Raw genomic sequence first — 25,633 nt, forward strand, 5'->3', positions numbered from 1 at the left:
GATCAGTCTGGTCAGAAACTTCTGCCTATCCAGATAGCTTTGGGCTCAAGATGAGAACCAACCCTTGATGGACTGCACGCTGGTCTCATGGTGTGGTTATACATATCCATCTTGTACACGGACAGTTTAGAGCAGACAGTTAAACAAATATTGCGTCTTTTGTATGTGAAAGAAAAACCAGAATACTCAGAGAAGTTCTACATAGACACCGGGGAACATGCTGAATCCACACAGTTAATGTCCAGGCTTTGATTCAAGCCTCCAACTCTGCTCTGGGCTTGTAAGACAGCAGCTCTAACTGCTGTATGTGTTATTTTTGTAAAAAGTGTAATGTTTTTGCACTATAGCAACCCTTACTAGATTTTAAATGAATAGATGGGTGCAATGCCTTTGGGTTGGGCTGGGGGATCTTCAAGCCCCTGATCTTTGAGGGGCCCCCCTTCACAAAAAACAAAGTAGCCAATCACCTCTGCCTGTCAGTTGCATAAGTGTGATGTGACTCCACTTTATCCTCAGGTTTAAGAATCTGACATTTTTGTAACACGGCTTATTTCAAATCTGTTTTTGAGGCCTATCCAGTATTTCAGTGAATTATTCAAGGGCACTTGTCTTTATGCTGGGTTGAATGTAATGCTAATCTCAGATTTATCATCATGGGTGCAGCACAGTCTGATGCTCCAGAGCTACTTCAAGCTAAACAGTTGCCCCAGGAATGAAGATGTTTGAATTTCCTTCTGATCTCACTTTCGAGATTAATGATGAAAGTTTCGTTTCCTGTGCTGATAAACGCAAGATTGCCGCTTCCTTGTACAGCACCAAGTATAAAAGGGGAGCGTGCGAGAGACAGTAGTCCATCAGAGTTTACACAGCCAGGGACAAAGAAGGTAAGTGATGGGGCGATAATAACCTCCGGGGCGTTATGTAATTCGTAATGACAGCTACAGTCGCGACGAGTATTACATTTCTTCTTGCATTCATTTAATAGCATCAAAGTGTGCAAAGCTGGCCGAGCCTGCATCCCAATTGTTTGTAAGGCGAGAAGTAGGCTAAGTAGCCTAAACCATGCAGGCTGACTCCACGTATGTATTTGGACGGACCGAGTGAGAAAACCCGGAGTGCCCGTTAGAAATGAACACAAGCCAAATATTCAGAATACATTCTACGCCGAGCTGGAAAGGAAAGAGGTTACCGTGCAACATGATGTTATAGATAAAGATGATGGTCGTGAGTCCTGGGCGCATTTGTTGTCGCTAGTGTTTCACCCAGCCCATTATAGGACACGTTGGGTTAACTGGCGACTCAAAGCTACACTGACGCCTCCAAACCCCCTCTCCCCACTTGCTTTGTGCGTCCTCCCCGTCTCTAGTACGGCCGATGGATTCCAAAACTTGTAGCTGTACTGAAGAAAAAAGTAAGGATGGATGGATGGAGTTTTAGTAGTGGGAGTGGAAGGTAATTCTGCTGCCATAACGAAGCAACTTAAGCATAAGTCATGTTACTTATTAAATGTAACTCGATGCAGCGAAAGACGGAAAATATAAATCCATGGTCGTGACCTTAAAGTTTTGCTTTATAAATATGTTGCTTGAATCCGTCAAATTAGCCTTGTGGAAATACTAATATCGGACGTACAGATCGATTTACTTCAAAGCACGTTTCGATCGGATGAATGTCAATCCAACCCCTTGCTGAATCAAACCCGTTTTCCTGATTGCAGGTTTTCGCAGAGCTGGAGAGACCCCGCATCGCCGCGAGCGCAAGACACGATGATCCCACTGTGGTCGGGAGGCTAGTGCTGCACATGCCCACCCACGAGCGCCCCTCCCTGATAAACTAACGTGATATTACACGAATGAAAGCATCCAGAGTCATTAGATAAAGCCGCCGCTTGTTTTGTGTTCAGCCTCAGCGTTTAAAGTTGAATCTCGACTCACCATGTGCTCCCCTTGTCAACCAACATTTTCATTTATATTCCGATTTCTTCCAACACCCCGACACGTTTACGTTGTGTTAATCGAAACCGCGGCGTAGTAAGTGCGCGTGGGTGTGTGAGTGTGTTTGGCGATGGAATGGCATCCCGTCCACCACTGGATACTTCTCATTGCCTGGTTGCTTCCAATAGGGTATTCGAGTCGCCACGACCCTGCCACGAGTATGAGTGGGTGGATGGCTATTAAAATTAATTAGCACTGGGCATGCTGCACTCCTAACGGAGCTAGATGTACCTTTACGTGCTTATAAGCTGTTGTCTTTGGGTCTGCCTTTCCAGAAACTGCAGAAATCGGGCTCCTTTGCTTTTGTTTCGTTTGGCTGCAGGTAGGACCACTCGGGCCCAATCTGGAATCGATAAATAATCCAGCATTGGCGTCTTTTGTAAAGTGAGAAGAAATCCAGAGTACCCGGAGGAAACCGCACGGAGACATGCAGAGAACCTGCCGACAATTTGGAGCAAGCGGGGCTGAGAGTGTGGAGTGCGGACTCGAATTCGGCCGTTATAGCTGCCCTCTGGACAATGGGCCACACTGAAAGGGGCTTTTACATTCCAGCTTTTTATTATTTACCTATGCATTAATGAGATCGATACACACACACTGAAAAATTGTTTTCATTATTTCATGTGATTGTTATGCATTTTGATCGGAGAATTCAAAAATGAAAAAAAATTTTCCATCAAGCAACATTTTTTTGCACAAAAAACTTTCCATCAAGTAACATTTTTTTACACAAAAAACTTTTAGCTGTCAATATTTTTATTTTAGATCAATATTTTATTTTAATGATTGTTTGAATTCTATTTATCTAATATTAAATTCAAATATGTTTAAAGCAACCTAAAGAACAATGAGCACCGTTGGTTCATATGTGAAAGTTCTGTGTCTCTGACTGGGTGGTCATTTAGGGGGTACAGAATTGCCACGTTTCCTCTGAGTGGACAGCAGGGACAGAAGCTGACATTGGGCACCGAAGGAATTAGAAAAAAGCTACAGTTTGGTGTCAGAAACATCATCAGACCTGCTTGGGGGTCCGGATAAAGTGCTGCTACCACCCTCTTCATATTCATCATGGTTTGATGAAGCAGTTTGTGAAGGCCCTATCGAAAGACGGAGTGTGTCCGATGTGTTTGTGCCGACAGATTACGGGTTTGTCTGAAGCGAAACTCAAAAAGGGCATTTTTGGTGGACCTGATATTAGAAAACTGATGCACGGTTGACGGTTCGAGAAGTAGTTTCTAAGATTTTACGTAAAAATAAAGTGCCAAATTAAAAGGAAATCGTGAAAATGTATTAGATAAGTTTAAAGCTGCAAAACCTCTCTCCGAGTGCATTGCGACAAGTTTCCCTTAAAATGTCCGAGCTGTGTGTGAAGAGAAGGGTGAAAGATTCCATCAGGGTGTCAAGGACGTGGGGAGAAGGGCGTTAGGTGGTCAGTCTGATGGCGGACTGTTGCGGGATGATTCGGGGGACGCATTAGAAAAAGTGGACACCCGACAGGCCACCAAACTAAAAACTAGAGACGTTATATGTACTGTAGGTCAAATAACATGTATTGCTTTCTTTACATGTATATTTAAAAATTAGAATAAACAGTTCCATGTTAAATTGATTTAGAACAATATTGTATATATGAATACATTGTGGTCCTGCGGTGGGTTGGCACCCTGCCCGGGATTGGTTCCTGCCTTGTGCCCTGTGTTGGCTGGGATGGCTCCAGCAGACCCCCATGACCCTGTGTTCGGATTCAGCGGGTTGGAAAATGGATGGATGGATGAATACATTGTGTAATTTGTGAAATTTTAGTTACGTTTCTTTTCAGGGTTGTACTTATGTGACGTGATGGAAACATTCCATTTATATTTTTAGTGTTAATGAATGAAAATAAAAATATTCAAAATTGAGACAATTTTTATGATAAAGTTTAATTTTGCAGACCTATTAAAAAGCAGACCCGTCATAATGTGAGGCGATAGTTAAAGTAGCCTGGTGGCGGCGTCTCCCGTTTATTTATTTAGAGGTTATTATAAAGTGTGCCAGCCTGGTACACTGTGTGCGGGGCCATGGGCTGGTGCCAGTGCTGCTGCATTAACCCAAGTAGACCTAAAACGGACTTGAACGAACTAAGAACATGGATGGATATATGTTTAACGGTGAAGAGGACGGAACAAGCTCCATTTTTATATTTTTCATTTACTACTTGCATACGCGCAGGAAAAAAAAAAGAAAGAAAAGACAAAATAAAGCGGTTCTGGACTGTGGAGTCCATTTTTTCAACCAGTTGGCTATTGAGTATTATCAGTATATTAGTAAAATCTGTAAATGTACAAAAGAAAAATAATTATTTATTGGAGTCAAAATCACGAAATTCTATAAATATGTAAAAGAAAATGTAATTATTATTTAATGGAGTAAAAATCATGAAATGTGAATAAAATATTGACTGTCTTATAAGCCGATTATAAACTGAGGTCCACTATGCTCGATGAGTATTTACAAAAGACTAAATAAACAATCCATTCGTTTTAAATGACATTCTTATAGATAAAAAAAAAACATTTTTTTAAAAAATTACTCATTTAAATAACAGGAAAAATCACGCGAAAACTAAAGTGGTATGCAATAGGTCATCGCAACTCCACTTTTAGCTAACTAAATCACCTAAATACAAACATTGGTGTTATGAATAGAATTTAGAAATTTTTTTTAAATAGTTTGTTCCTGTGAAACAAAGCCCTCGAGCAAAAATAAATACCACGACTTTCTTGATATTTTAGTTTATAATTTAAAAACGGAAGAAGAATCTGAAAATCTAACAACATCACATTTAAGTTCGATAAATTCTGAAAAAAATGATACCAAATATATACATATGTAGGTTTTAAAATAAGCCCGATTTAAATTGTGACAAAAACGTGAAATAAAAACGTCACATAAAATCGTTGCACTTTTAGGCTTATGATTTTATATATACAGTATATAATTAAATATACACACACGCACACGTAAAAGGGTAAAATGTTTGCTAGATTGCGTGCGTTTGTGTGTTATGGGCCAATACACTGGAATTTGTCCAAATCCCCTTTCCGCTAACTGGTTTGGCTCAAAATATTTAATACGCTTTCTTCTGAGCCTTTGCCGTCAGCACTCGAGTGCCTTCACTGTTTAATTAACTTCCTTTCTCTTGAAAAGCTCGCCGACCGCGCCCTCCTATATCTATTATCTTTATCTCTTTATATAATGTATATTACACCATATTAATTAGTTCTCTGAAAAGACCTACTGCCCCAAAAACACAACATAATTATGAAAACCAAAAGACTCAGCTTCTTTGTGCCGATAATTCAAATATTTTAGTATTATTTGTCATTACAACATATTTCATGTAAATCTGAGACCGCAGACATTTAATTGGGACCTTGAATGACACAGTGCCCTCAGTGATGCCTTAACAATGTCACATGGACAATGATGGCACCAACAGAGACGTCACAGGTATTGCGGGCTGCACTTAGACCCTTCTCGATGGCACCGGGGTTGGCTTTGCTGCCTTACAGTTTGTGCTCAGATCTCGGCCCGTGGGGTATATCCTGGCATATTCTCCTAAAGCTCATGTGGTTTTCTTCTTGTACTCTGGTTTTCTTTTGACATGCCCACGATGGTCGTGAAGCGAGTATTATGCAGCCAATCTAAAGATGTCTTGTGCCTTGTGCCCGCTGCCTCTGGTTTGATTGATGGTCCCTATGTGGCTACGAAATATGAACAAAAGAACGGATGTTTTTGCGAGTCAGTTAAGTTCGCCTTGTGTTTTAACTGAAGTTTAGAATTGTGATGCCTATATGTCTCCATTCAATCTTCTATCAATCCATCCATTCCCTTAATCCGTTTCCAGGCTCACAGGGTTCTGGGGTATTTTTGGCAGCATGAGGTTTAATACTCAATGCCAGTCAGGAGCTGGGCTTGCGTTACTGTATCAGCAGCTTCTGCATGTGATAAGCCTTTTCCTTCGGTTATATCTGAGATTGCTTTTGTGACATGCCTTGTAATGATGTGCTGCTGTATAAAGTACTTTTTCATGGAGTGACTGAACAATGGACGCTGTCTCAGGCTGACTTTTTGCTCTTGTCTTTTCTCCAGGATGCCTGAGGGCTTTGCCTCCGTGTTGTACAGCGAGCCAGCTGTGCTGGGCCTCCTCTCCAATGTAATAAGTGCTTTTTATGTGGCCCTGCAGAACTTTGCACATGCAGCCAGCGGTTTGCCAGCTGTAGGCATTGAAAACACTCTTGCAGGTACAGTCAAGATATAAGCTGTATGTATTGTAGCTCTGCCTTTGGACTTTGCTATAAATTAGCTCCCATTTGAAAATGTGGAAGTGCATGTTGTGCTTCAGAAGTGCGGTTCTGGGGCAGGTTGAGTACAGTATGGTGGTAAGTATACAGCATGCAAGGTGGACCGCTGCATGTTTAATGGGTTCAGGCTTATGGTGGTAGTTTCATTCTATATTGTATATATATTTATTTGGAGATTTGCATAGCAGTGAGGGCTCATTTTCCTAAATGTATGTGTAGGCATTAGTGGGGATCATTTCAAAAACTGCACACAATTGTGTGCCAGAGTGGTGTCAATACTGTCCTGTACTGTGTGTGAGGATTTAGATGTATTAAAGAGTCTGCTCTTTCAGTACATTATGTAATTGCCTTGGGAGGTTACATAAAGCTGCATGGGCCAATGTGCTCTTGTGTAAGCTAGTAGCACATATTCACATATTAGTGTGTGCATGTATAAAATATAGAAGATTATTTGTGGCAAAATTAAATGCAATCCAATGGTTAATTAAACTGCAATGCAATTTATGTGCACATGGTGCATTTACAGTGCATCCGGAAAGTATTCACAGCGCATCACTTTTTCCACATTTTGTTATGTTACAGCCTTATTCCAAAATTAATTAAATTCATTTCTTTCCTCAGAATTCTACACACAACACCCCATAATGACAACGTGAAAGAAGTTTACTTGAAATTTTTGCAAATTTATTAAAAATAAAAATACTGAGAAATCACATGTACATAAGTATTCACAGCCTTTGCTCAATACTTTGTCGATGCACCTTTGGCAGCAATTACAGCCTCAAGTCTTTTTCAATAAGATGCCACAAGCTTGGCACACCTATCCTTGGTCAGTTTCGCCCATTCCTCTTTGCAGCACCTCTCAAGCTCCATCAGGTTGGATGGGAAGCGTCGGTGCACAGCCATTTTAAGATCTCTCCAGAGATGTTCAAATGGATTCAAGTCTGGGGTCTGGCTGGGCCACTCAAGGACATTCACAGAGTTGTCCTGAAGCCACTCCTTTGATATCTTGGCTGTGTGCTTAGGGTCGCTGTCCTGCTGAAAGATGAACCGTCGCCCCAGTCTGAGGTCAAGAGCGCTCTGGAGCAGGTTTTCATCTAGGATGTCTCTGTACATTGCTGCAGTCATCTTTCCCTTTATCCTGACTAGTCTCCCAGTCCCTGCCGCTGAAAAACATCCCCACAGCATGATGCTGCCACCACCATGCTTCACTGTAGGGATGGTATTGGCCTGGTGATGAGCGGTGCCTGGTTTCCTCAAAACGTGACGCCTGGCATTCACACCAAAGAGTTCAATCTTTGTCTCATCAGACCAGAGAATTTTCTTTCTCATGGTCTGAGAGTCCTTCAGGTGCCTTTTGGCAAAATCCAGGTGGGCTGCCATGTGCCTTTTACTAAGGAGTGGCTTCCGTCTGGCCACTCTACCATACAGGCCTGATTGGTGGATTGCTGCAGAGATGGTTGTCCTTCTGGAAGGTTCTCCTCTCTCCACAGAGGACCTCTGGAGCTCTGACAGAGTGACCATCGGGTTCTTGGTCTCCTCCCTGACTAAGGCCCTTCTACCCCGATCGCTCAGTTTAGATGGCCGCCAGCTCTAGGAAGAGTCCTGGTGGTTTCGAACTTCTTCCACTTACGGATGATGGAGGCCACTGTGCTCATTGGACCTTCAAAGCAGCAGAAATTTTCTGTAACCTTCCCCAGATTTGTGCCTCGAGACAATCCTGTCTTGGAGGTCTACAGACAATTCCTTTGACTTCATGCTTGGTTTGTGCTCTGACATGAACTGTCAACTGTGGGACCTTATCTAGACAGGTGTGTGCCTTTCCAAATCATGTCCAATCAACTGAATTTACCACAGGTGGACTCCAATTAAGCAGCAGAAACATCTCGAGGATGATCAGGGGAAACAGGGTGCACCTGAGCTCAATTTTGAGCTTCATGGCAAAGGCTGTGAATACTTATGTACATGTGCTTTCTCAATGTTTTTATTTTTAATAAATTTGCAAAAATCTCAAGTAAACTTATTTCACGTTGTTATTATGGGGTGTTGTGTGTAGAATTCTGAGGAAAAAAATGAATTTAATCCATTTTGGAATAAGGCTGTAACATAACAAAATGTGGAAAAAGTGATGCGCTGTGAATACTTTCCGGATACACTGTAATTTTGGCACAATTTGATTATGTCATAAGTAAAAACATATCAACCAATTGATTGACTGCTTTTGACCACAGTACACAATTTTTGTGTCAGTTTAAAATGCAACACAAAAGCATACTACACTTTAATTCATTTCTATAGATCATGTGTCATAACCCAAAGAAAAGCTCTGAGTGAACTGCATTTTGATTGGAGATCACGCATTAATCATACTAAAAGTGAATGTAATCCAATGACCAGTCAGCGTGACAAGGTGGGGCACGGGGCATTAAAGATGGTGAACTTGGAGATGATAAGGCAGGGGAGCGGCCGTCTCATTGCACTGGTGGAAGCTGGTGATTTAAATGAAAATTTCATTCTCTTCCCATTTGACTGCTTGTTGAAAAGGGTGGGTGTAACAGAAGCAGCAATGGGAACAGACTTTTTCAACTGCTACTGGAATGTCCTTAGAACACATTCAAGAGTTAATGTCCTCGAAGAGCTGCAGCATACAATTATGAAGATCATCAGTCGGGGCATCGGTACACCAGTATTCCCCTAAGCATGATCTGTAATCCCTGCAGATGTGGATGACCATACTAGCTACTGCTGATGTAGGACCAGGACTAGGACAATGGAATAAATATATAAAAGGAAATATAAATATATAAGGAAAGGATAATACATTATTTAGACCACTTAACATAAAAGGAAATGTCTTCAGTGAGACCTAAAAATACTTCTCATCGTTTTAGTTAATCACTCCATATCAATGAAAGTTAAGCTTGCCTCCACACCACAGAAATGATTAGAAGTGGAATGCCCCTTACCCCAACCCTTCATGCCCCTTACCCCAACCCTTTTGACAGCTATTAGTTATTTGATTCCATTCAGTTTTGGCATGATTGATGTGTGGTCTTGAATTAAAATGCTATACACTTGGAGCAGCTGTTGAGTGAAATGCAATACCTTTGCTATGCTCTTCATTATGACATGTGATTCCGGGAGAAGAATTAAAATGCAATACACTTTTATATTGCATTTTAAACTGATGCGAAAATCGGGTACCGTAGTGAAAAGCAGTTGATCATTTTGTTGATGTTTTTAATATAACAAGAAAAAATGTGCAGAAATTAAAGGCACCACGTGCATATGCATTTCAATGATGTTAACACATTGGATTATATTTCATTCTGGCACAAGTAATCTTCCATAATAAAAAGCATTACTCATTTATCTGAAAGCAGTGCTGCACTTTATTCTCCCAACCAGATCTTAGCAAAGCATCTAACATTTGACTTCAATCTAGTAGAGGAATTCTCTCAAAAGTAACTTTGCTGTTATTGTTTTTCATGCAGGGGTGCACCTCATCCTTATAGGAGGGATTGTGCAGCTAGTGGCAGGCCTTCTCACCTTCAGAAAATACGATCACTTGGCTGGAACAACATTTGTGGCATTCTCTGCATTATGGAGCAGTTATGGTGCCACACGTATTGTAACAGGGGCCACCGAGTCAATAACATTCGAAAACAGCACCTATACTCTGAACTCAACGAATGCATCGAATCTGACAACAACGACAGCACCTCCAGTTAGCGAATCAGCTGTAGCTGGGCTGGTGGCATACATCAGTGTGGCTTTCATTGTGTCTTTCTGCTCGGCCACAGCCAACTACATCATGCCTTTTGTATTCGGTGCCATCACTTTGACACTTGTGTTTGAAGCAGTTGGCCTGTTTTCCACTTGGGCACTGGTAGTTGCCGGCGTCATACAACTCATCATCGTCTTGTTTGGCTTCTATGCAGCCTCCGCCCTACTGCTCAAAGGAATCTACCAGCGCCATGTCCTTCCAGGATTCGGCAATGCTCTGTTTGATGTGCTGCTTTTGGGTGCCAAAAGCAAAGTCTCACAAAGGAAACAAGAAGGGAAGGGGACAGAGGAGGAGAAAAAGAAGAACAGCAAATATGCGGAGCCTATGGCACTAGGCAACATGTCTGATGTCATTTCTGCAGCCATCCTGGCATTTTATTGCTTCCGCTACATGCCCTCCTTCCAGGTTGGGGTGCTGTGGGTGAGCATTAATGCTTGCGCCCAGCTTCTTGCCAGCTACTATGCTTATCTAAGAAAAGATGTCTTCTACTCCACCAAGTTTGCCTTGCATGCTACCTATTGGTTAGTGCAGTCTTGGGAGGAGTTCATCACCTCGGTTCTCCTGAAAGATGCCAACGTAACAAGTGCCAGGGCAGCGATGGTAGGAGGCTGGTTCTTCCTAGTAGCAGCCTTGATCTTTTGTGTTCTGTCTCTGAATCGAGACAAGACTGAATTGATGCAAAATGTCCTTTTTGCCTTGCTTACCATATCGACCCTGCCTCAGATTTCTAGCCAAGTTCACTACACCTTTTTTGGTGTGAGTTGCTCCCTGTATGCTTTTTTCTGCCTTTATGTCTCTTTTGTCAGCCTCATCAACTCCATTGCTGAAAAAGCTCTGATCCCGCTAGGGGTGAGGATGGTCAACTCTGTGAGGCTGCAGAGAGTGCTCTTCACCCTTGGTCACTGCCATCATCCATCCCAAGCTCTGCCTTCTTCAGAAGGTGGTGCAGAGAGCCACACTCAGCTTCCTGATGCCTTGTTTTACCTTTGCAATGGTTTGGCAGCCTTCTCAGCACTGCAGATCTCCAAAGTGGACTCGCTGCAGGCACACCTGAGTGTCCCATGGGTGCTCATCCCTGGTACTTTGATGCAGCTCTATGTGTCACGTATGCAAGTTCAAGGGGGAAGGAGATTCGGACCTACCATGCCATGCACCTATGCTGCTGTCTGGGGCTGTTGGACATGGCTCCGATTTGCAGGTAAGACTTCAGACTGCTCCCCTCGATCTCTTCCTCACAGAGCTTATGTTTGTGAGTTGACATCCCAAACACAAATACTGGGGCACTCTCCTTCATTAAACCACAACAGCTACCACTTCCACTGTGTGCCAGGTCCATCTTGTGGTTAACCTGATCACTTTGCATGCAGTTTTGTTTGATTGACTGTAGATTTTTCACATTTGTTCATTAATGTGTCTTTCCCTTAGGACCCATGCTGAAAATCACTGAGCCATCCTTTCATGGGTTTGGTGCTGCTGCAGTAGCATTTCTCGTCATTAATGCGTTTATCATCATGACCGGTGAGTCACTCTGGCCCCTCTCTTTATTTGTTTCTCAATATCTAGTTTCTGTTCTCCTCACTACCACTGCTGCATATGCAGCAGCAATATGGGATACCTGTCTTGTTTTCAGTTTGGCTGAGAAGAGTTGCAGATTCTTGGAGCTCCGGCAGTACGATCACCAAGTTCCTCTTTCTTTTCACAGCCGTCTACTCCAACCTGCTTCTCCTGATTCTCACCATCACAATGGAAGGAATTCTTGTATGCTTTTTGCTGTTCTGTCTCCACCGACTACTCCTCCAACTGGAAGGTAAGCTTGAATTCCACTGTCTTTTTTTAAACGGTAAACAAAATAAGAATCAGTTTGTCTTCGATTTTTAAACTACAGTATAACTAGCTACCTTACCTGTGAAAGATAGAAAATAGAACGCATATTAAAATATATCATATCTCTCTTGCTGTACGTGTGCCTTTAGCGCTCAACCTAAACCTTTCTTTGGCATCCTCTTGTTTCTGAACCTTTCATGCCTGGTACTCCATCTTTCAAGCATGTTCCCATAAAACCCGCTTTTTCAAACTGCGTCATTTCAAGGCACCTTGCTCATCTCCTATCTGCCTTTTGACTTCCACCAATGGAAGCTGGGCAGTAACCTCTCTTGCCCAGCACTTCCTCTGTTGACTGTGTCACCAAAGAAAACTGACTCATAACATTCATCAGAGGGAAAGCACAAGCACAAATAAACAGACAGTAATGTTTTATTATATAGTAGATTAGGTCTCCTTCACAAGTAATGAAGTAGAAAGATATGACATCACAAGGTCATCTGACCAGATCTGATGCAGTGACATGGGTTGCTGTTTCCAGAACACACAGTCACAGCATAATCATGTTTACTGATTGTCACTACTAAAACAGCTAAATACCACCACAGCATACTCAGCCAGCTGCACATCAGCAGGTGACATCACACACTGAGCAGTGAAGCCGCAAGGTACATAGGTGATTTAGTTGCCAACATGCCTGTATATAATATAATGATTAAAGTTAACAATTAGGGTTGTTAGTTCATCTTCACCCTTATCATCAAGGGAGGTATTCCTCATTTAGTTGCCTTCTATGACATGGGAGAGGGCCAGTTATCTTATTCTATTTCCAACTCAGAGGGGTCGATTACTTGCAATAGGTGTTGTGCTGTGGAGAAACAGACTAAGGCGGTTTAGTCATGCGGAGTAAAAGGCAGAGGATGTTTAGGTGAAAAGGTGCACCAAAATGGAGGTGGAGGGAATGAAGCCCAGAGGGAGGGCAAAAAAGAAATGTGTAGGGGAGGTGTCAGCAGGGCCAGCGCCACTATTAAGGCAGATTAAGCATTCTCCTAGCGTGCAGATCATAAGGAGGGAAAAACCCAGCTGCACAGGTTAGCTACTGAACAGTCGGTTGGCACACTAATAAGCTTGGCCTAGGGCACAAAATAACCGAACAATGGCGCTGGGTGTCCGCCAATATGAAAAAAAGTCTTCTTCCATGTGATCACAGAGAGCAGAGAAAAAAATTGGGAGACATCAGCCTACCCTGGGCAAACCCCACAAACGGCTTATTTCAGGCAGTTCATCCATTATCAAACTCACCTAACTGATCAATTCATCCATTATCACACCCATGTAATCCACTGAAGAGTCATGTAGAAACTAACCCTGGATGGGGTCAAATTTCATAGCAGGTCCCACTTAGGCAACCAGGTTGTCTAGACCCGTTTAGATCTAGAACAAAGTGTTTTGGCCATGTGGGTAGTTTCACTTTGAAGACATCCCAGTTAGACACTGGGGGCACATGTAAATTCAATGCAGACAGTGACCAGGCTGGCATTTGCACCCAGGACTCTGGGGCTGTACGGCAGTAGTGCTGACTCTTGTACAACTATGCCACCCATTTGTTAATTCAAATAAATTACTAAAACAGCCATTCAAATTATAAAATTAAAAAGATCAGCACAATGGCATTGTAGGCATGGTGGCGTTGAAGTTAGTGTTACTACTGCACAGCATCATGCTTCAAAGCTTGAGATTTCCTGTGTCCATGTTGTTTTTTTTTCAACCAAAGTCATGTGGGTTGATAATAACCGTCTTTAATTATAGTGCACAGTTTCAACGCTTAAATCACTAGACTAACAGAAATTCATAGGATAAGCACTTACTTACATTTTTTTTATAAACCTAAAGCATATGTTTAGGGTTAAACCAGCTGGCCATGGTGACAAAGTGCTTTTACAGGTTCAGATTGAGCAAACAGGTTCAAGTACGTGCACAGGTGTCCCCAGAATGTGCGAGTCTCATCCAAGGCTGGTCCTGCCATACACTCAGCTCAGCCTACAAAGATTACTTGAGAAAACTAGTTCAGAACATAAAAGAAAAAAATGAACAGATGGATAAAAACATCCATCCATTTTCAAATGTGCGTATCCAGTTATAAGTTGTGGAGGCCTGTTGACCAGTCCACTGCAGGGCACAGTCACCCATGCTGAGCCAGTTTAATCTTTGGAATCTGGGAAGATCTATGCAGACAATGTGAAAAAGAAGTAAACCCCACAAAGGCAGTCCCTGCAGCAGACTCAAACCACCGTACCACTCGCAACATCAGTAGCATTATTTTATTAAAAGTGCCTGTTAATTTCACTTACCACAAGGAAGTGTGACGATGTGGGTTTGCTGCATGCTCCCGTCTGCTGTCCAGGAGCCCTTAACCCGACACCGTTGGTAATGCTACTGATGAGCTAAGCAGTGAGGCAACAATATAGCAAGGGGATGGTGCAAAAGTGTCAAGTGCTTTTATTTAAAAACAACAACAAAACAATGTCCAAATAAATAAAGTGCAGTGCTTCAAATCTTCAATAAATAAATAATCCATAAAAACAAACGTGAAACTGGGAGGTTAAAATCCATTAGATAAATCTCTTCTTAAAAACAACGAGGTTAAAATAATGCAGGAAGCATTCCTTTTTTAAAACAACAACAACAAGCCTGGTGTCTCCTTTCCTCTGACGGCTCCACTGCTTCACCCTTCTGGGGCCTGCAACAGGAGAGTCGCCCTCTCAGCAGCTGGCCTTCTCTCCACTGTCCAACTGTTCGGTTCGCCTTACCGATCCCTGGCTACGGTAGGCCCCGCCAAACAGTGACTTGGGATTCCCCAATGACCAGGGCTCTCACGCTGGAGAAATCCATGTCCCAAGTCCTGACTCCCGCTGCCTCACGCGGAGAGCCATCCACCCTTCACCACTGGTCACTCCCACTACTTGATCACTCAGCGGGAGCAACCACTACTACTACTCCTGGGTGTCGGCCCAACACCCAGGCTTCCTAAACAGCTGCAACGCGAGCCTGCACTCGCTCGCTCTCCCACACCGGCTTTCTCTCTCCACATCCTGTTTTCTCCTTCAACCTCCGTTCGTTCTCTTTCCTTTTCTTTTTTCCTTCTTTTTATTTTTTTTCAAAAACTGGCCTTAGAACAGGAGCTGTGGACCCACTATACCACAGGAAGTAACCTTATAAAACAAGCATAAGTTTATTTACACAATAAAACTGATCATTACAGCTACTGTACATTATTTCCCACACACAACCAAGTCAATGAAGTACTTTTAAGTAGACAGTTAATCTGCCAGTAAAATGATAATAAAATTGTCACTTACAAATACAAAATTTAAATTGTTGCACAATAGAAAGTATTCTTCTGCTTTCTGTATCTGCACTGAAGGATTGTATGGAGACTGAGTCCGTCCTTGTATCTTTGTAGTCCAAAACAGGTGCACTTAGTCAAACATACTTCTAGAATGTTCTGTTTTGACACAAGACAAAACACATCAAAAGAAAAACACTCTCAGAAATAAAAGAGGGCAATGACAAATCGAGCCTGAATGCCGAGACTGTTCTTGATGCAGCATGCGGTATGGGGGAGGAGCTGGATTTGGGAATGCTTCTGTCCTGGTCAGCATCAAGTGGTCATCAGTGGCTTTGTTGCCTACTTGGGTTTATTTTTGATTGGTTTCCACAGGGAAAGCGGGGTTTCCAAAGGTTGTGGCTTTTTTGGCTTCTTTAAAAGGATCAAAAAAGAAAAAGAAAAAAAAAAAGAAGAATTTCGGGCTGCTTTTAAAAGTAAAAAATATAACATTGCTAGAAAAGAATACAAGCCCACTACAGGCCCTGATCCTGGGTTTGGGTCTGTACTGACACCAACACCTTACCCGCTGTAACAAGCAGTACAGCGTAGACCCAGGTAGAAAGAACAGCATACAGTATTTGAACAAAAATAAGTACTGTAAACTAAAGCACTGGGGTCCCAAAATGTTTCATTATTATTATGTTAACACCACTGCAGTTTTCCTCCAGATTGCAACAAACTTCAGCAGAGAGGCAAGCAGGTTTCAAATACATTAGAAGGTCCAATGAAGGAAAAAAAAAGTTCTGTTAAAAATGCAGGATATCGTCAATAATTCTCCTGATCCTATTAACAGGTACAGGTCTCAGTTCGACGTACTTAGTTTTTTTTTTTTTTTATTGTACATTTCCTGATTTGGTCTGCTCAATGTGTGGAATTATTATTGGCATTTTTGTTGCTTCAAATTATTATTCTTTTTTACAAAAGCCTCCATGTTGTTGATAGCAAACCAGTAGAATATAATTGTTGATTGAACTGCAAAACCTTGTGTTGAAGCCAAAATAAGGTTACCTTCACATTACAGCACAATTCCCAGTTTTTGCTCACAAGTGATACAGCTCTGGTGTTTTTAAATAAGTATGATTAACAAAAAAGGATGTTTAAAATGATGATTAATATTTTCAGAAAGTTATTTACACTGCTCATATAACAACTGTTTTACATCCAAACCGTCCTCATTGCTCTCTCCAGTCCTTTGAGCCACTTTGTTTCTATATACAGAATCCCGGCAATGCACTTAAGTGCACTCAAACCAACAGCTGTGATCTCTCATTTATGGTGTGTCTTCATTCACAAGCCTATGAATTCATAAATGTTATGCACTGAAAGGATCTGAAGTAGCACAGCAACCAGCATCTGTCTGACAAAACGGTTTTATTCATTTTTTCATGAGGTACACATTCATGATAGACATCTGTACTCATGTCAGATTTGGACCAACTGCAAGATTAATTGTGAACAGACCCAAAACAAAAAAAAATCTTTTGCCTTGAAATACAGAAGCACTCTGGTATTGGGCATCTCTGCATTTGAATATTGCATACAAATACAAAAGGCATGACACTACTTGTCCATTTCAGTTAGGCTTTTTTGGGCTAGTTTTAAGAATATTTTAGGCTTTAATTCCAAGTGATCACTGGCAACCCTGCACCAGGCATTGTCAATGGCAGCTACACTTGGAGGGGTCCAGAAGAGTGAGGTTTTGCCCTATTGGTGGAGACTTGCCATCATTCTTTAAGATAACCAAACTATTTATTTTTAAGTGGGTAAAATAATTAGGCATTAGAGGATAGTGAAGCCATTCAGCTTAATCGTCCATCTACAGACTGAGGCACGATGATGCTTTTTGACTTTTTTGTGTGGAACTGTGTGTACCTTTTGCCTACCGAGTACATTTTTCTTTTTATGTTTTAACTTATTCGCTTCTCTTTTTGCTAACAGTCAGTCAGTCAGTCATTTTCCAACCCACTATATCCTAACTACAGGGTCACGGGGGTCTGCTGGAGCCAATCCCAGCCAGCACAGGGTGCAAGGCAGGAGCATATCCCGGGCAGGGCGCCACACACACCCACACACACCAAGCACACACTAGGGACAATTTAGGATCACCAATGCACCTAACCTGTATGTCTTTGGACTGTGGGAGGAAACTGGAGTACCTGAAAGAAACCCACGCAGACACGGGGAGAACATGCAAACTTCACATTGCATGGATTGGCTAATTAGATTACAGTGCTTTAAATGTTCAGATAGACCATACACAGCTGAAACTATTTCAGGTGCAAGGTCTAGACTGATGCCGTAATAACAGAAATGAAGTCAACAATTAATTATTTTTCAGTCACAAAGTAGAAATGATCATTTCAGTTTTGCAAGTTAAAAAAAAATGTTAATGCTAAAACACCATTTCAAGTTAAAGCGCAGGTTACACTAGTTGTACAAATGAAGCTGCAATTTTAAAAACACATAAACATTGAAATGCAGATGTTCTCTGGTAATGTGAACACATATAAGTACAATTAGGATTATAGTAAAGACTGGGCATCATATCTATTAGAGAATGAGGACACATAAACTCAGTTTCTCAATTTAATTACATAAATGACATTTTTACTCCAGGCTTGACTGTTTATTACATAGCCAGTAGCTTAGTGGGAGCCTGGCATAATATGGGCCTCGTGTGAATTAATAATAGTATTATACGACTGATTTGCTCCTGTTTTTTCTCCACAGTTGCATTCTTGGTCCTGTTTGCCTTTGTCTGTGCTTATGGCATTGCTGCGTCACTCACAAACTATCTCTTTGAAAAGATGTTGCTTCCCATTGGCTCATCGATCATTCAGGTAATCCTAAAATGCCATAGGCTTAGTTGCACACTTGAACTTTATCTGTCCATTTACTGCATAGGATTTCTAGCTTTTGTTTCATTTAATTTATATAACACACAATAGCTGTGTTACCCAGCCTTGCCTGGGAAATTTCTTAAGTCAAAGGGCCTCGGTTATAGTGGTGTCGGCTAATCAGTTGTATCAAAGATACAATGTAAATAACTGTGTACATTAACGTGTATGATTTTTTGTTAGGAGGGGAGAGGGACAACAACAATATTGGCTAACATGCTAGGGTAATAGTTCACTGCAGCTCCTCCCCCTTAATGTGCAACATACAAGTGCACACGAGTAAAACATGTCTGCCGTTGATCAAGTCTTTCTTTTCCTAGTGACTTGGCTTTTATTAATGGTTATTACAAAATACAATTTTTGGAGGAAACAGTATTCTTTTAAAATCAAACAGGTAATTTGTAGGAATAATGGGAATTTTGGGTATGAATATAATTTTTTTGTAAAAAAATGGTAGCTCAATCAGATCTGATCTTACACATTTACAAGGTTTTGGCAGGTTAAGATCAAAAGCAATATACACTGAATCATGGCCTCCTTAAACTTTTTATAAACATTACATTTAAAGTAACGAGTAACCAAACACAATACTTATTAATATAAGAATAGCTACATTATTATTATTATTATTACAGCAGCACTGAGTATAAGGACACAACCACACATACCTGTACGCTGCTCCTTTATGGGGCTCAATCGCACAGCCAAGAAGAAGAGTGTGCTGCGTGCAGCCTGGTAACAGAAACCTAGAAGGTGTCCGTTTACTTCCAATCCAGCTATCTGCTATCGATATTCATGCAACAGTGCGATCCGGTGACGCGGCGGCCGGTGTTCATACTGCGAATCTCTGGCTGCTCAGGACGGGAATGGATGTGATTTACTTCACAGCATATGAAGGACTAAACGTATTTATAAAACACAAATTGGTTGTGTTTCGGGTCAGTTTCATTAAGTTTAATATATGAGCTTAGGATTCAATAAAAAATGCTGCCCAGTGAAATGAGCAATTGTTTCATAAAAAGAAGAAAATGTAATGCACTGTTTACGCATTATATTTATATAATAAGTAACAATACAAGATATCTATTTACGTTTTTATGTTGCAAGTAACGAAAAATGTAACTAAATTACTTGTAAAACTAACGGTCCCCACGGGAGACCTGCTCGGGAGACACGCTCTCCATGCTTGTTTCGGATTCATGCGGGCGACGAGGAAGACGTTTAATTCTTTTTTGTGCATTTTAATGTCATTGGCGCCTTTTGCCAAGGAAAACTCAACAGGCGAATTCGTTCGCGAATTGTTAGTTTTTTAAGAAACCAGTTTTCTGTCTTGACCGGTTTTACTCATCCAATCCCAAATTTGTGTGTACATGTACAGTCAACATAATCATTGTTTTCATACTGTCAATCACTGAAGGATTCCGTTCTGCGTTGAAGCGTTCTTTCGAGCTTAATATTAAGAGTTGTTTTTACTGACCTTTTCCTGTTTGACCTCCAGTACTCAGGCTCAGTAATAATCCACCTGCTAAGTTTGCTGCCAGTTGCTTTTCTCCTTCATTTCCCCATTAAAAGCTCTCTGGTGAAAAGCTGTTTGGGAGAAAAAGACGATGAACGGTAATCAGGCGCGAGCAGAGCTGAGCGCACAGCGGAGCCTCCACTCTGAGTGACGTATGGATCAGCCAATCACGATGCACACGCCCACTCAATCTTCTCTTTTAAATGTTGAGAACAGGCGGGTTCATCTCATTAACAGAGACACCGGCCATCGTTTAATTGAGCAAACTGAAAGAAAATAACTGGAACAGTAGTGTATGAAAAAAGAACGGCTCTTGTTCAAAACGCGGACGCCACTTGTTTTTAAGATTAGGGACCCAGGTGTCACCTTGCCTTACCCCCACGAACCTTAAGTTCACGGTTTGTAGTAGGGGTAGGCTAAAACAAACAACAAGAAGGAGATGGCGTCCGCTTATTGAACAAGACCCAAGATAACTTCATAACACTTAATTTTTTTTTTTAAATAAGTTTATGGATGTGGTGAGAGAGAACGTGCAGGTGGTGGGTGTGACAGAGCAAGATGTAGAGGACAGGAAGATATGTAACAAGATGATCTGCAGTGGCGACCTGTAACTGGAGCAGCCGAAAGAAGAAGAAGAAATAAGTTTCTTTAAAATGTACATTTTGCCTCATAGAAAACTTCCTCTTACACAAACAAAGTCAAAATAGATGGCCTTTTATTAAAAATACTTAAGGAGAGGTGTGTATTTTCCAATATTTAAGAAATGGATTGATATGAAATCCACCAGGCAAAGTTTGAAAACCCCAACTCACAAGGCCACACAGAAGGCGAAAACCTAAAACACTATGGCAAAATAAGGCAGTAAAGGATATGTGAGAATTGCTCTCAATGTTGTACGTTAGAAATAAAAACACTAAACAAAACCTACATTATAGAGATAATTTGTCAGATCTCAGCTCTTCAGCTCAGTTTAAGTCTCTCTTTATCCTTAATGTCAGTTCTTAATGATTTTGGCAAGCTGAATTTTGTCCTGTTTCAGGCTGGCAAAGGGAATTCAAAAGCAGACCCTCCTGTTCCCTGTCCCACAGCGCCATCCCACATCACCAGCGGCCTGCAGACTATTGCCCGAATCTTGGAAGGAGGTGGTGTGTGTGGCATCCCTTCAGACACAGTCTATACACTGGCTGCCTCTTGCAAACATCCGGCTGCCATTGAACGCATCTATAACATCAAGGTGAGGTGATTTCTTTAAGACCTGGCATTTTCTTCAGAAGTGTATTTTTTATTGAGAATCTGTTACTAAAACTTTTATTTTATTTGAAATGTTAACATATCCTTAACAGTATTTGCAACAAAATAGCTGCTGACAGTTCTACTTGTGCAAGTCATTCAGATCATTTCCACTACTGGACATTTCTGTGTTTAAATATGACATCAAGATTGTGTAAGAGGAACTTGTGCAGTTTCCCCTAATGATGTCTAATAACTCCTGTGTTTATGAAAGTGACTATTAGTCGTTTGAAATGCCAGCCTGGAGCAGATCAGTTTAAGCTCTCCAGGGTTTGAACTTTAATTAAGGAATCAGGATACAATTATTATTATTGAGCACAGTCCTTTAAAACGACTTACTAAAGCTAACCTTCTGTATGAGTGACTGAAATGTCCAAAGTTAACAAGCAGCAGAGAATATAATTCAAAACTGACCATAAGAAGACAGTCCCAAAGGTTGGGGAAAAACTCAATGTGATTGTCAGTTGGGTCACAGCAGCTGCAGATATCCAAGGAAGAACAAGGGGGTGGAAAGTTTGAGCAGTCCCATGATACTCTGTAAGTAGGTAAGCCCAGTGGCGTCAGAAGATCAGTAAGAAGAAACATCTCTCCCTTGTTTTTTGAATCTTTCTGATATTCTCCATTTTGTTATTTCTGTTTTCAGGAACGGCCATTAGAGAAGCCCATCTGTCTAACAATTGGCAATCTGGAACAGTTAGAAGCTGTGTCCCCACCATTCAGCCCCCTGCTCTGGGAATTCATGCGGAATGTCTACCCTGGTGGTATCGGCTGCATTGTCAGGAAGGGAGAGTGGCTTAAAAAACTTGGTGAGATTTCTGTACAGTTGCATAAGGCAGAACACTGCATGATGAACTAACTACATAATGTTGTTCCCAGCATACCTCCATTTATTTTTTAATCCTGCCAGAGCCTATACTGGCAGGAGGGACTACCCCAGATGTAATGCCAGATCACTGCAGGGCACAAACACACTGGGCTGCTTAAAACCTGTTAATCATTCTAGTACACATTTTCAGAGTGTAAAAAAAAACATACCGGGATAAAGAAGAGACAGGGGTGGCCCATTACGACTGTGTCTCCCTCAAGCCATTGCAGTTCTAAAAAAGAACAGATTTAAAATCAGTCAGATAAATAGAACATTAGAACACTCTAGACGGGAACAGGCCATTCAGTCCAACAAAGCTCGCCAGTCCTATCCACTTATTTCTTCCAAAAAAACATCAAGTCGAGTTTTGAAAGTCCCCAATGACTTACTGTCTACCACACTATTTGGTAGCTTATTCCAAGTGTCTAAGTGTCTATAGTTGAATATTCAGTACTCTATGTAAAATAAATGGTAATTTGGCTAAATGAACTAGAAAACCAAGATAAACGTAACTGTGCCTGTGTGTCTGAGGGGACCACATGAAGACAGTGCAGGGAACAGAGAGCAAAGTATGGACAACCCAAACATTCTAACTAAAGAAAGTGCATTGGTCCTCTTATTCCAGAGCAAAGGTGTCTAATCTCAGTGCTAATTGCTTCTCTGCTGTTTTGTAATATCTCTTTGGAAGATGTTAATATGAGATGAATCTTGGAGGGTCACTAGGAGCTGAAATGTGTCATGACAAGGCAGGAACCAAGTTTGGTTGGGGGTTCTAGTCCATTAAGCATGCTGACTCTCCCCCATACTGGACAAGTTTAGAGTGGACAATCATCCTAACAAATGACTTTGGAATGTGGTACCCAGAAAAAAAACTTTATGGACATGAGAACAACATTGCACAGTCACAACCTGGAACATGAACCCAGGTCCATGGAGCTGATTGGCGGCAGCACTAATCACTACACCACTGTGTAGACATCAAATTATTTTTCCAGAAATATGAACATTTTCAAAGGCATAAGATGGTGATTAGCACTAGGGACCCCAAAATAATTTATTAATTAATTTATTAATTTCTGGTCTAAAGCAAAATCTGTAAGAATATTGAACTGTTTTTTTTAACACTGCCACACCATTTGAAAATAAAAATTGGCATCAGTATTACAACACTTTAGTAAATCCATTGTAGTGTGTTACTTAAATGGCCTTGTCTTATACTACTATTTAGCAGACGTTTTTTATTCAGTTTGTTCTACCCATGTCAATGCAAGATGTCCTCCTGCATTCTTAAAACGTCCATGTTAGGTTAGTTGGCTAGGCATGAATGAGTGTGTGTGCCCTGTGATGGACTGGCACCCTCTCCAGAGCTGGGCATTTGCCTTGTGGCTTTAAGCCTCGACCCCGCAGTCAGTAGGTTCAATAGTTAATGGATGAATGCATTTTTTGTACCAAATTTGAATTACCGTATGTCCTTCTTTTTACAATCAGATAACTGGTGCAATCACAGCTAAAAAGGAAGTCAGAGTTTAGGAGTGCTGTATGATCCAACGCCTTAGCCACTGGACAGTAAGACGAGGTGAACTGTCACACTGACAGAACTGGACATAACGCTTTCCAATTCATTATCAAAGAACACCTTACTGAGTCGCTTAGGTTTAATTTAGCAGCAAACACATTTAAAACTTATCTGAAGTCAAAATTGTCAATTGCTCTCAAAATCATTTCCATTGCCATTGGCTGACAATCAGTACAAATTCTCTGCTTTATCGTTGCACTAGGAGTGGGAGCAGCTTACGACTACGTTGGAACCAGAGACAGCATCATGATACGCATTTCAGACCTTACCGTGACTGCTCACCTGCTGGACATGACGGGCCCCCTGGCGATCACCTCTGCCAATCCCAGTGGGCAGCCAGATAGCACCCACCATGATATGGTTGTCACGTGAGTATCTGTGCTGGACAATTTTTGATAGGGAATGGCCAAAGACTTTATGTTTGGACCTTGTAGCTAATTCAAGTAACACATAAAATACAAAAATGTGTAACTAATAACATTTTTTTTATTTTTTTTGCATACACCGTAAACTTCCAGGCGTCTGGGACATAAGCTTAATGGAGTTCTGTGTGATGGAGACTCAACGGAGCTGGTTTCCTCCACGGTTGTTATTTGTACGCAGATTGATGAAGGTATTGACGTATCCCCCTTTTGTGTTTCTGTACTGACTTGCAAGCCAAACCATCTTACCTTTCTGGCCCTCAAGTTCTATTTCAGCAATGTGGTAACCCTGGAATATAACATTAAGATCCAGAACGCAGGAGCTAATAAATGGCCTCATCATCTGCTGTTACTTCATATTTAGAGATTTGTTAGTAGAAATACTCATACGAAGGAGTGTGTGGTGGCACCTGACTGCTGCTTTGATAAGTGGCACAAAGGCATTCCAGTCTACGACACATTGTTGCTGTCCTCAGCCTTCATTCTGCCTGCAGCCCTGAAATTGCATTGATCATCTTGAAAGCTGGATAGATGCATGTAGGTTGAACCTAACAGTATCACATTAAATATCAAACTGTGCAAACTCAAAGTACAAGCCATGGCTGAGCAACAGTACATATAAGGCTATGTCTATTCTGTATCATGGTTGACAATCCAATGTTTCAGTGCAAACTCAGGTGGTTTTATGAAAAGCTGCCATGTTCTCACATTCTTATCACATGAATTAAGGACCATTAATTGGCAGGTCCAAATGATTTCTGCTCAGACATGATCTCAGAAGGTTTTGTGCACCATGTAAAGGACTGGCATCCATTTACAGAATCAGTATTCTCACTGCACCTATTGTTGAAGGAAAGCGCCCACTCATTTTCTTCACCCCGAGTATGGAATGCACTATGGAAGGGAGTATAGATGAGGCACAGTTTCCTCTTTCTTAATGGCACTCAATTTTTAAAAGCAAAACATTCAAACAGTCAAGAGTGGAAACACATGGTAGAGTAACACAAATCTGGCCTTCTAACAAAGAGCCACATGATAACATTAACAGCAAGCTCAGAGATGAATTGTTTTTGGTACAACTTAAAAACCTTTATCTGTATATTTCAAATGAACATTTATCCAAAGTATGTAAATTTTGCATGAATATAATAATTGAATTCTCTGTCTGTAAGAAGACCACCAATGTTTACCTTTCGTCATTTTCTGTTTGGGCGTTTTAGGGAAGCTGTCCTTCCTGAGGGAGGGTGCCGTTCCTGCAGCCAAGGTCTTGCAGATATTTGAGCACGTCAAGAACAAAATGAATATAAAGCAGATGGCCTAATGGACTACACGTGTACACTTTGTATGTGTGTTCTATTCCATTATAAGAAGCAAGCAACACAAATTGTGCAAAGATTGTTTATGCGTTTGAAGTATTGAGTGCTTTTTGAGTGTTGCCTCCATTGTGTATATATTGTAGTTTATAAAAAAAGATTTTGTATTGTTTGAATGGAGCAGCAGGTTCTGCTTTATAATGTTGATTGTATTCATTTGTGACATGTCTCTTTTTAATAAAAACTAATCGTACTCATATTTAAGGGAAATAAACAAATCTGGATGTCACTTTGTGTTTTTTTACTATACATTAAATCAAATTATTACTTTATATCCTATAACAGACTTTGTGCATAGCTTGTAATAACTTCAATTTAGATATAAACACCACATAAGACTACATTGTACAGACTCACT

At 41.1% G+C, this 25,633-nt stretch overlaps 1 protein-coding gene across 1 annotated transcript; it reads left to right on the forward strand.

The window, feature by feature from the left end:
- Positions 1-779: 779 nt before the first annotated feature.
- si:ch211-153b23.3 (uncharacterized) lies at positions 780-25,433 on the forward strand. Its single transcript, XM_028815759.2, has 11 exons — positions 780-884; positions 6,129-6,280; positions 9,835-11,325; positions 11,553-11,645; positions 11,830-11,934; positions 18,067-18,176; positions 20,789-20,983; positions 21,683-21,845; positions 23,683-23,848; positions 23,999-24,093; positions 25,123-25,433. The coding sequence occupies exons 2-11, from the start codon at positions 6,130-6,132 to the stop codon at positions 25,221-25,223; spliced, it is 2,670 nt and encodes an 889-aa protein (XP_028671592.2). The 5' UTR covers positions 780-884; position 6,129; the 3' UTR covers positions 25,224-25,433.
- The last annotated feature ends 200 nt before the right edge of the window (positions 25,434-25,633 follow it).

This window comes from Erpetoichthys calabaricus, chromosome 12, assembly GCF_900747795.2.
Source record: "Erpetoichthys calabaricus chromosome 12, fErpCal1.3, whole genome shotgun sequence".
Taxonomy (NCBI): Eukaryota; Metazoa; Chordata; class Cladistia; order Polypteriformes; family Polypteridae; genus Erpetoichthys; species Erpetoichthys calabaricus.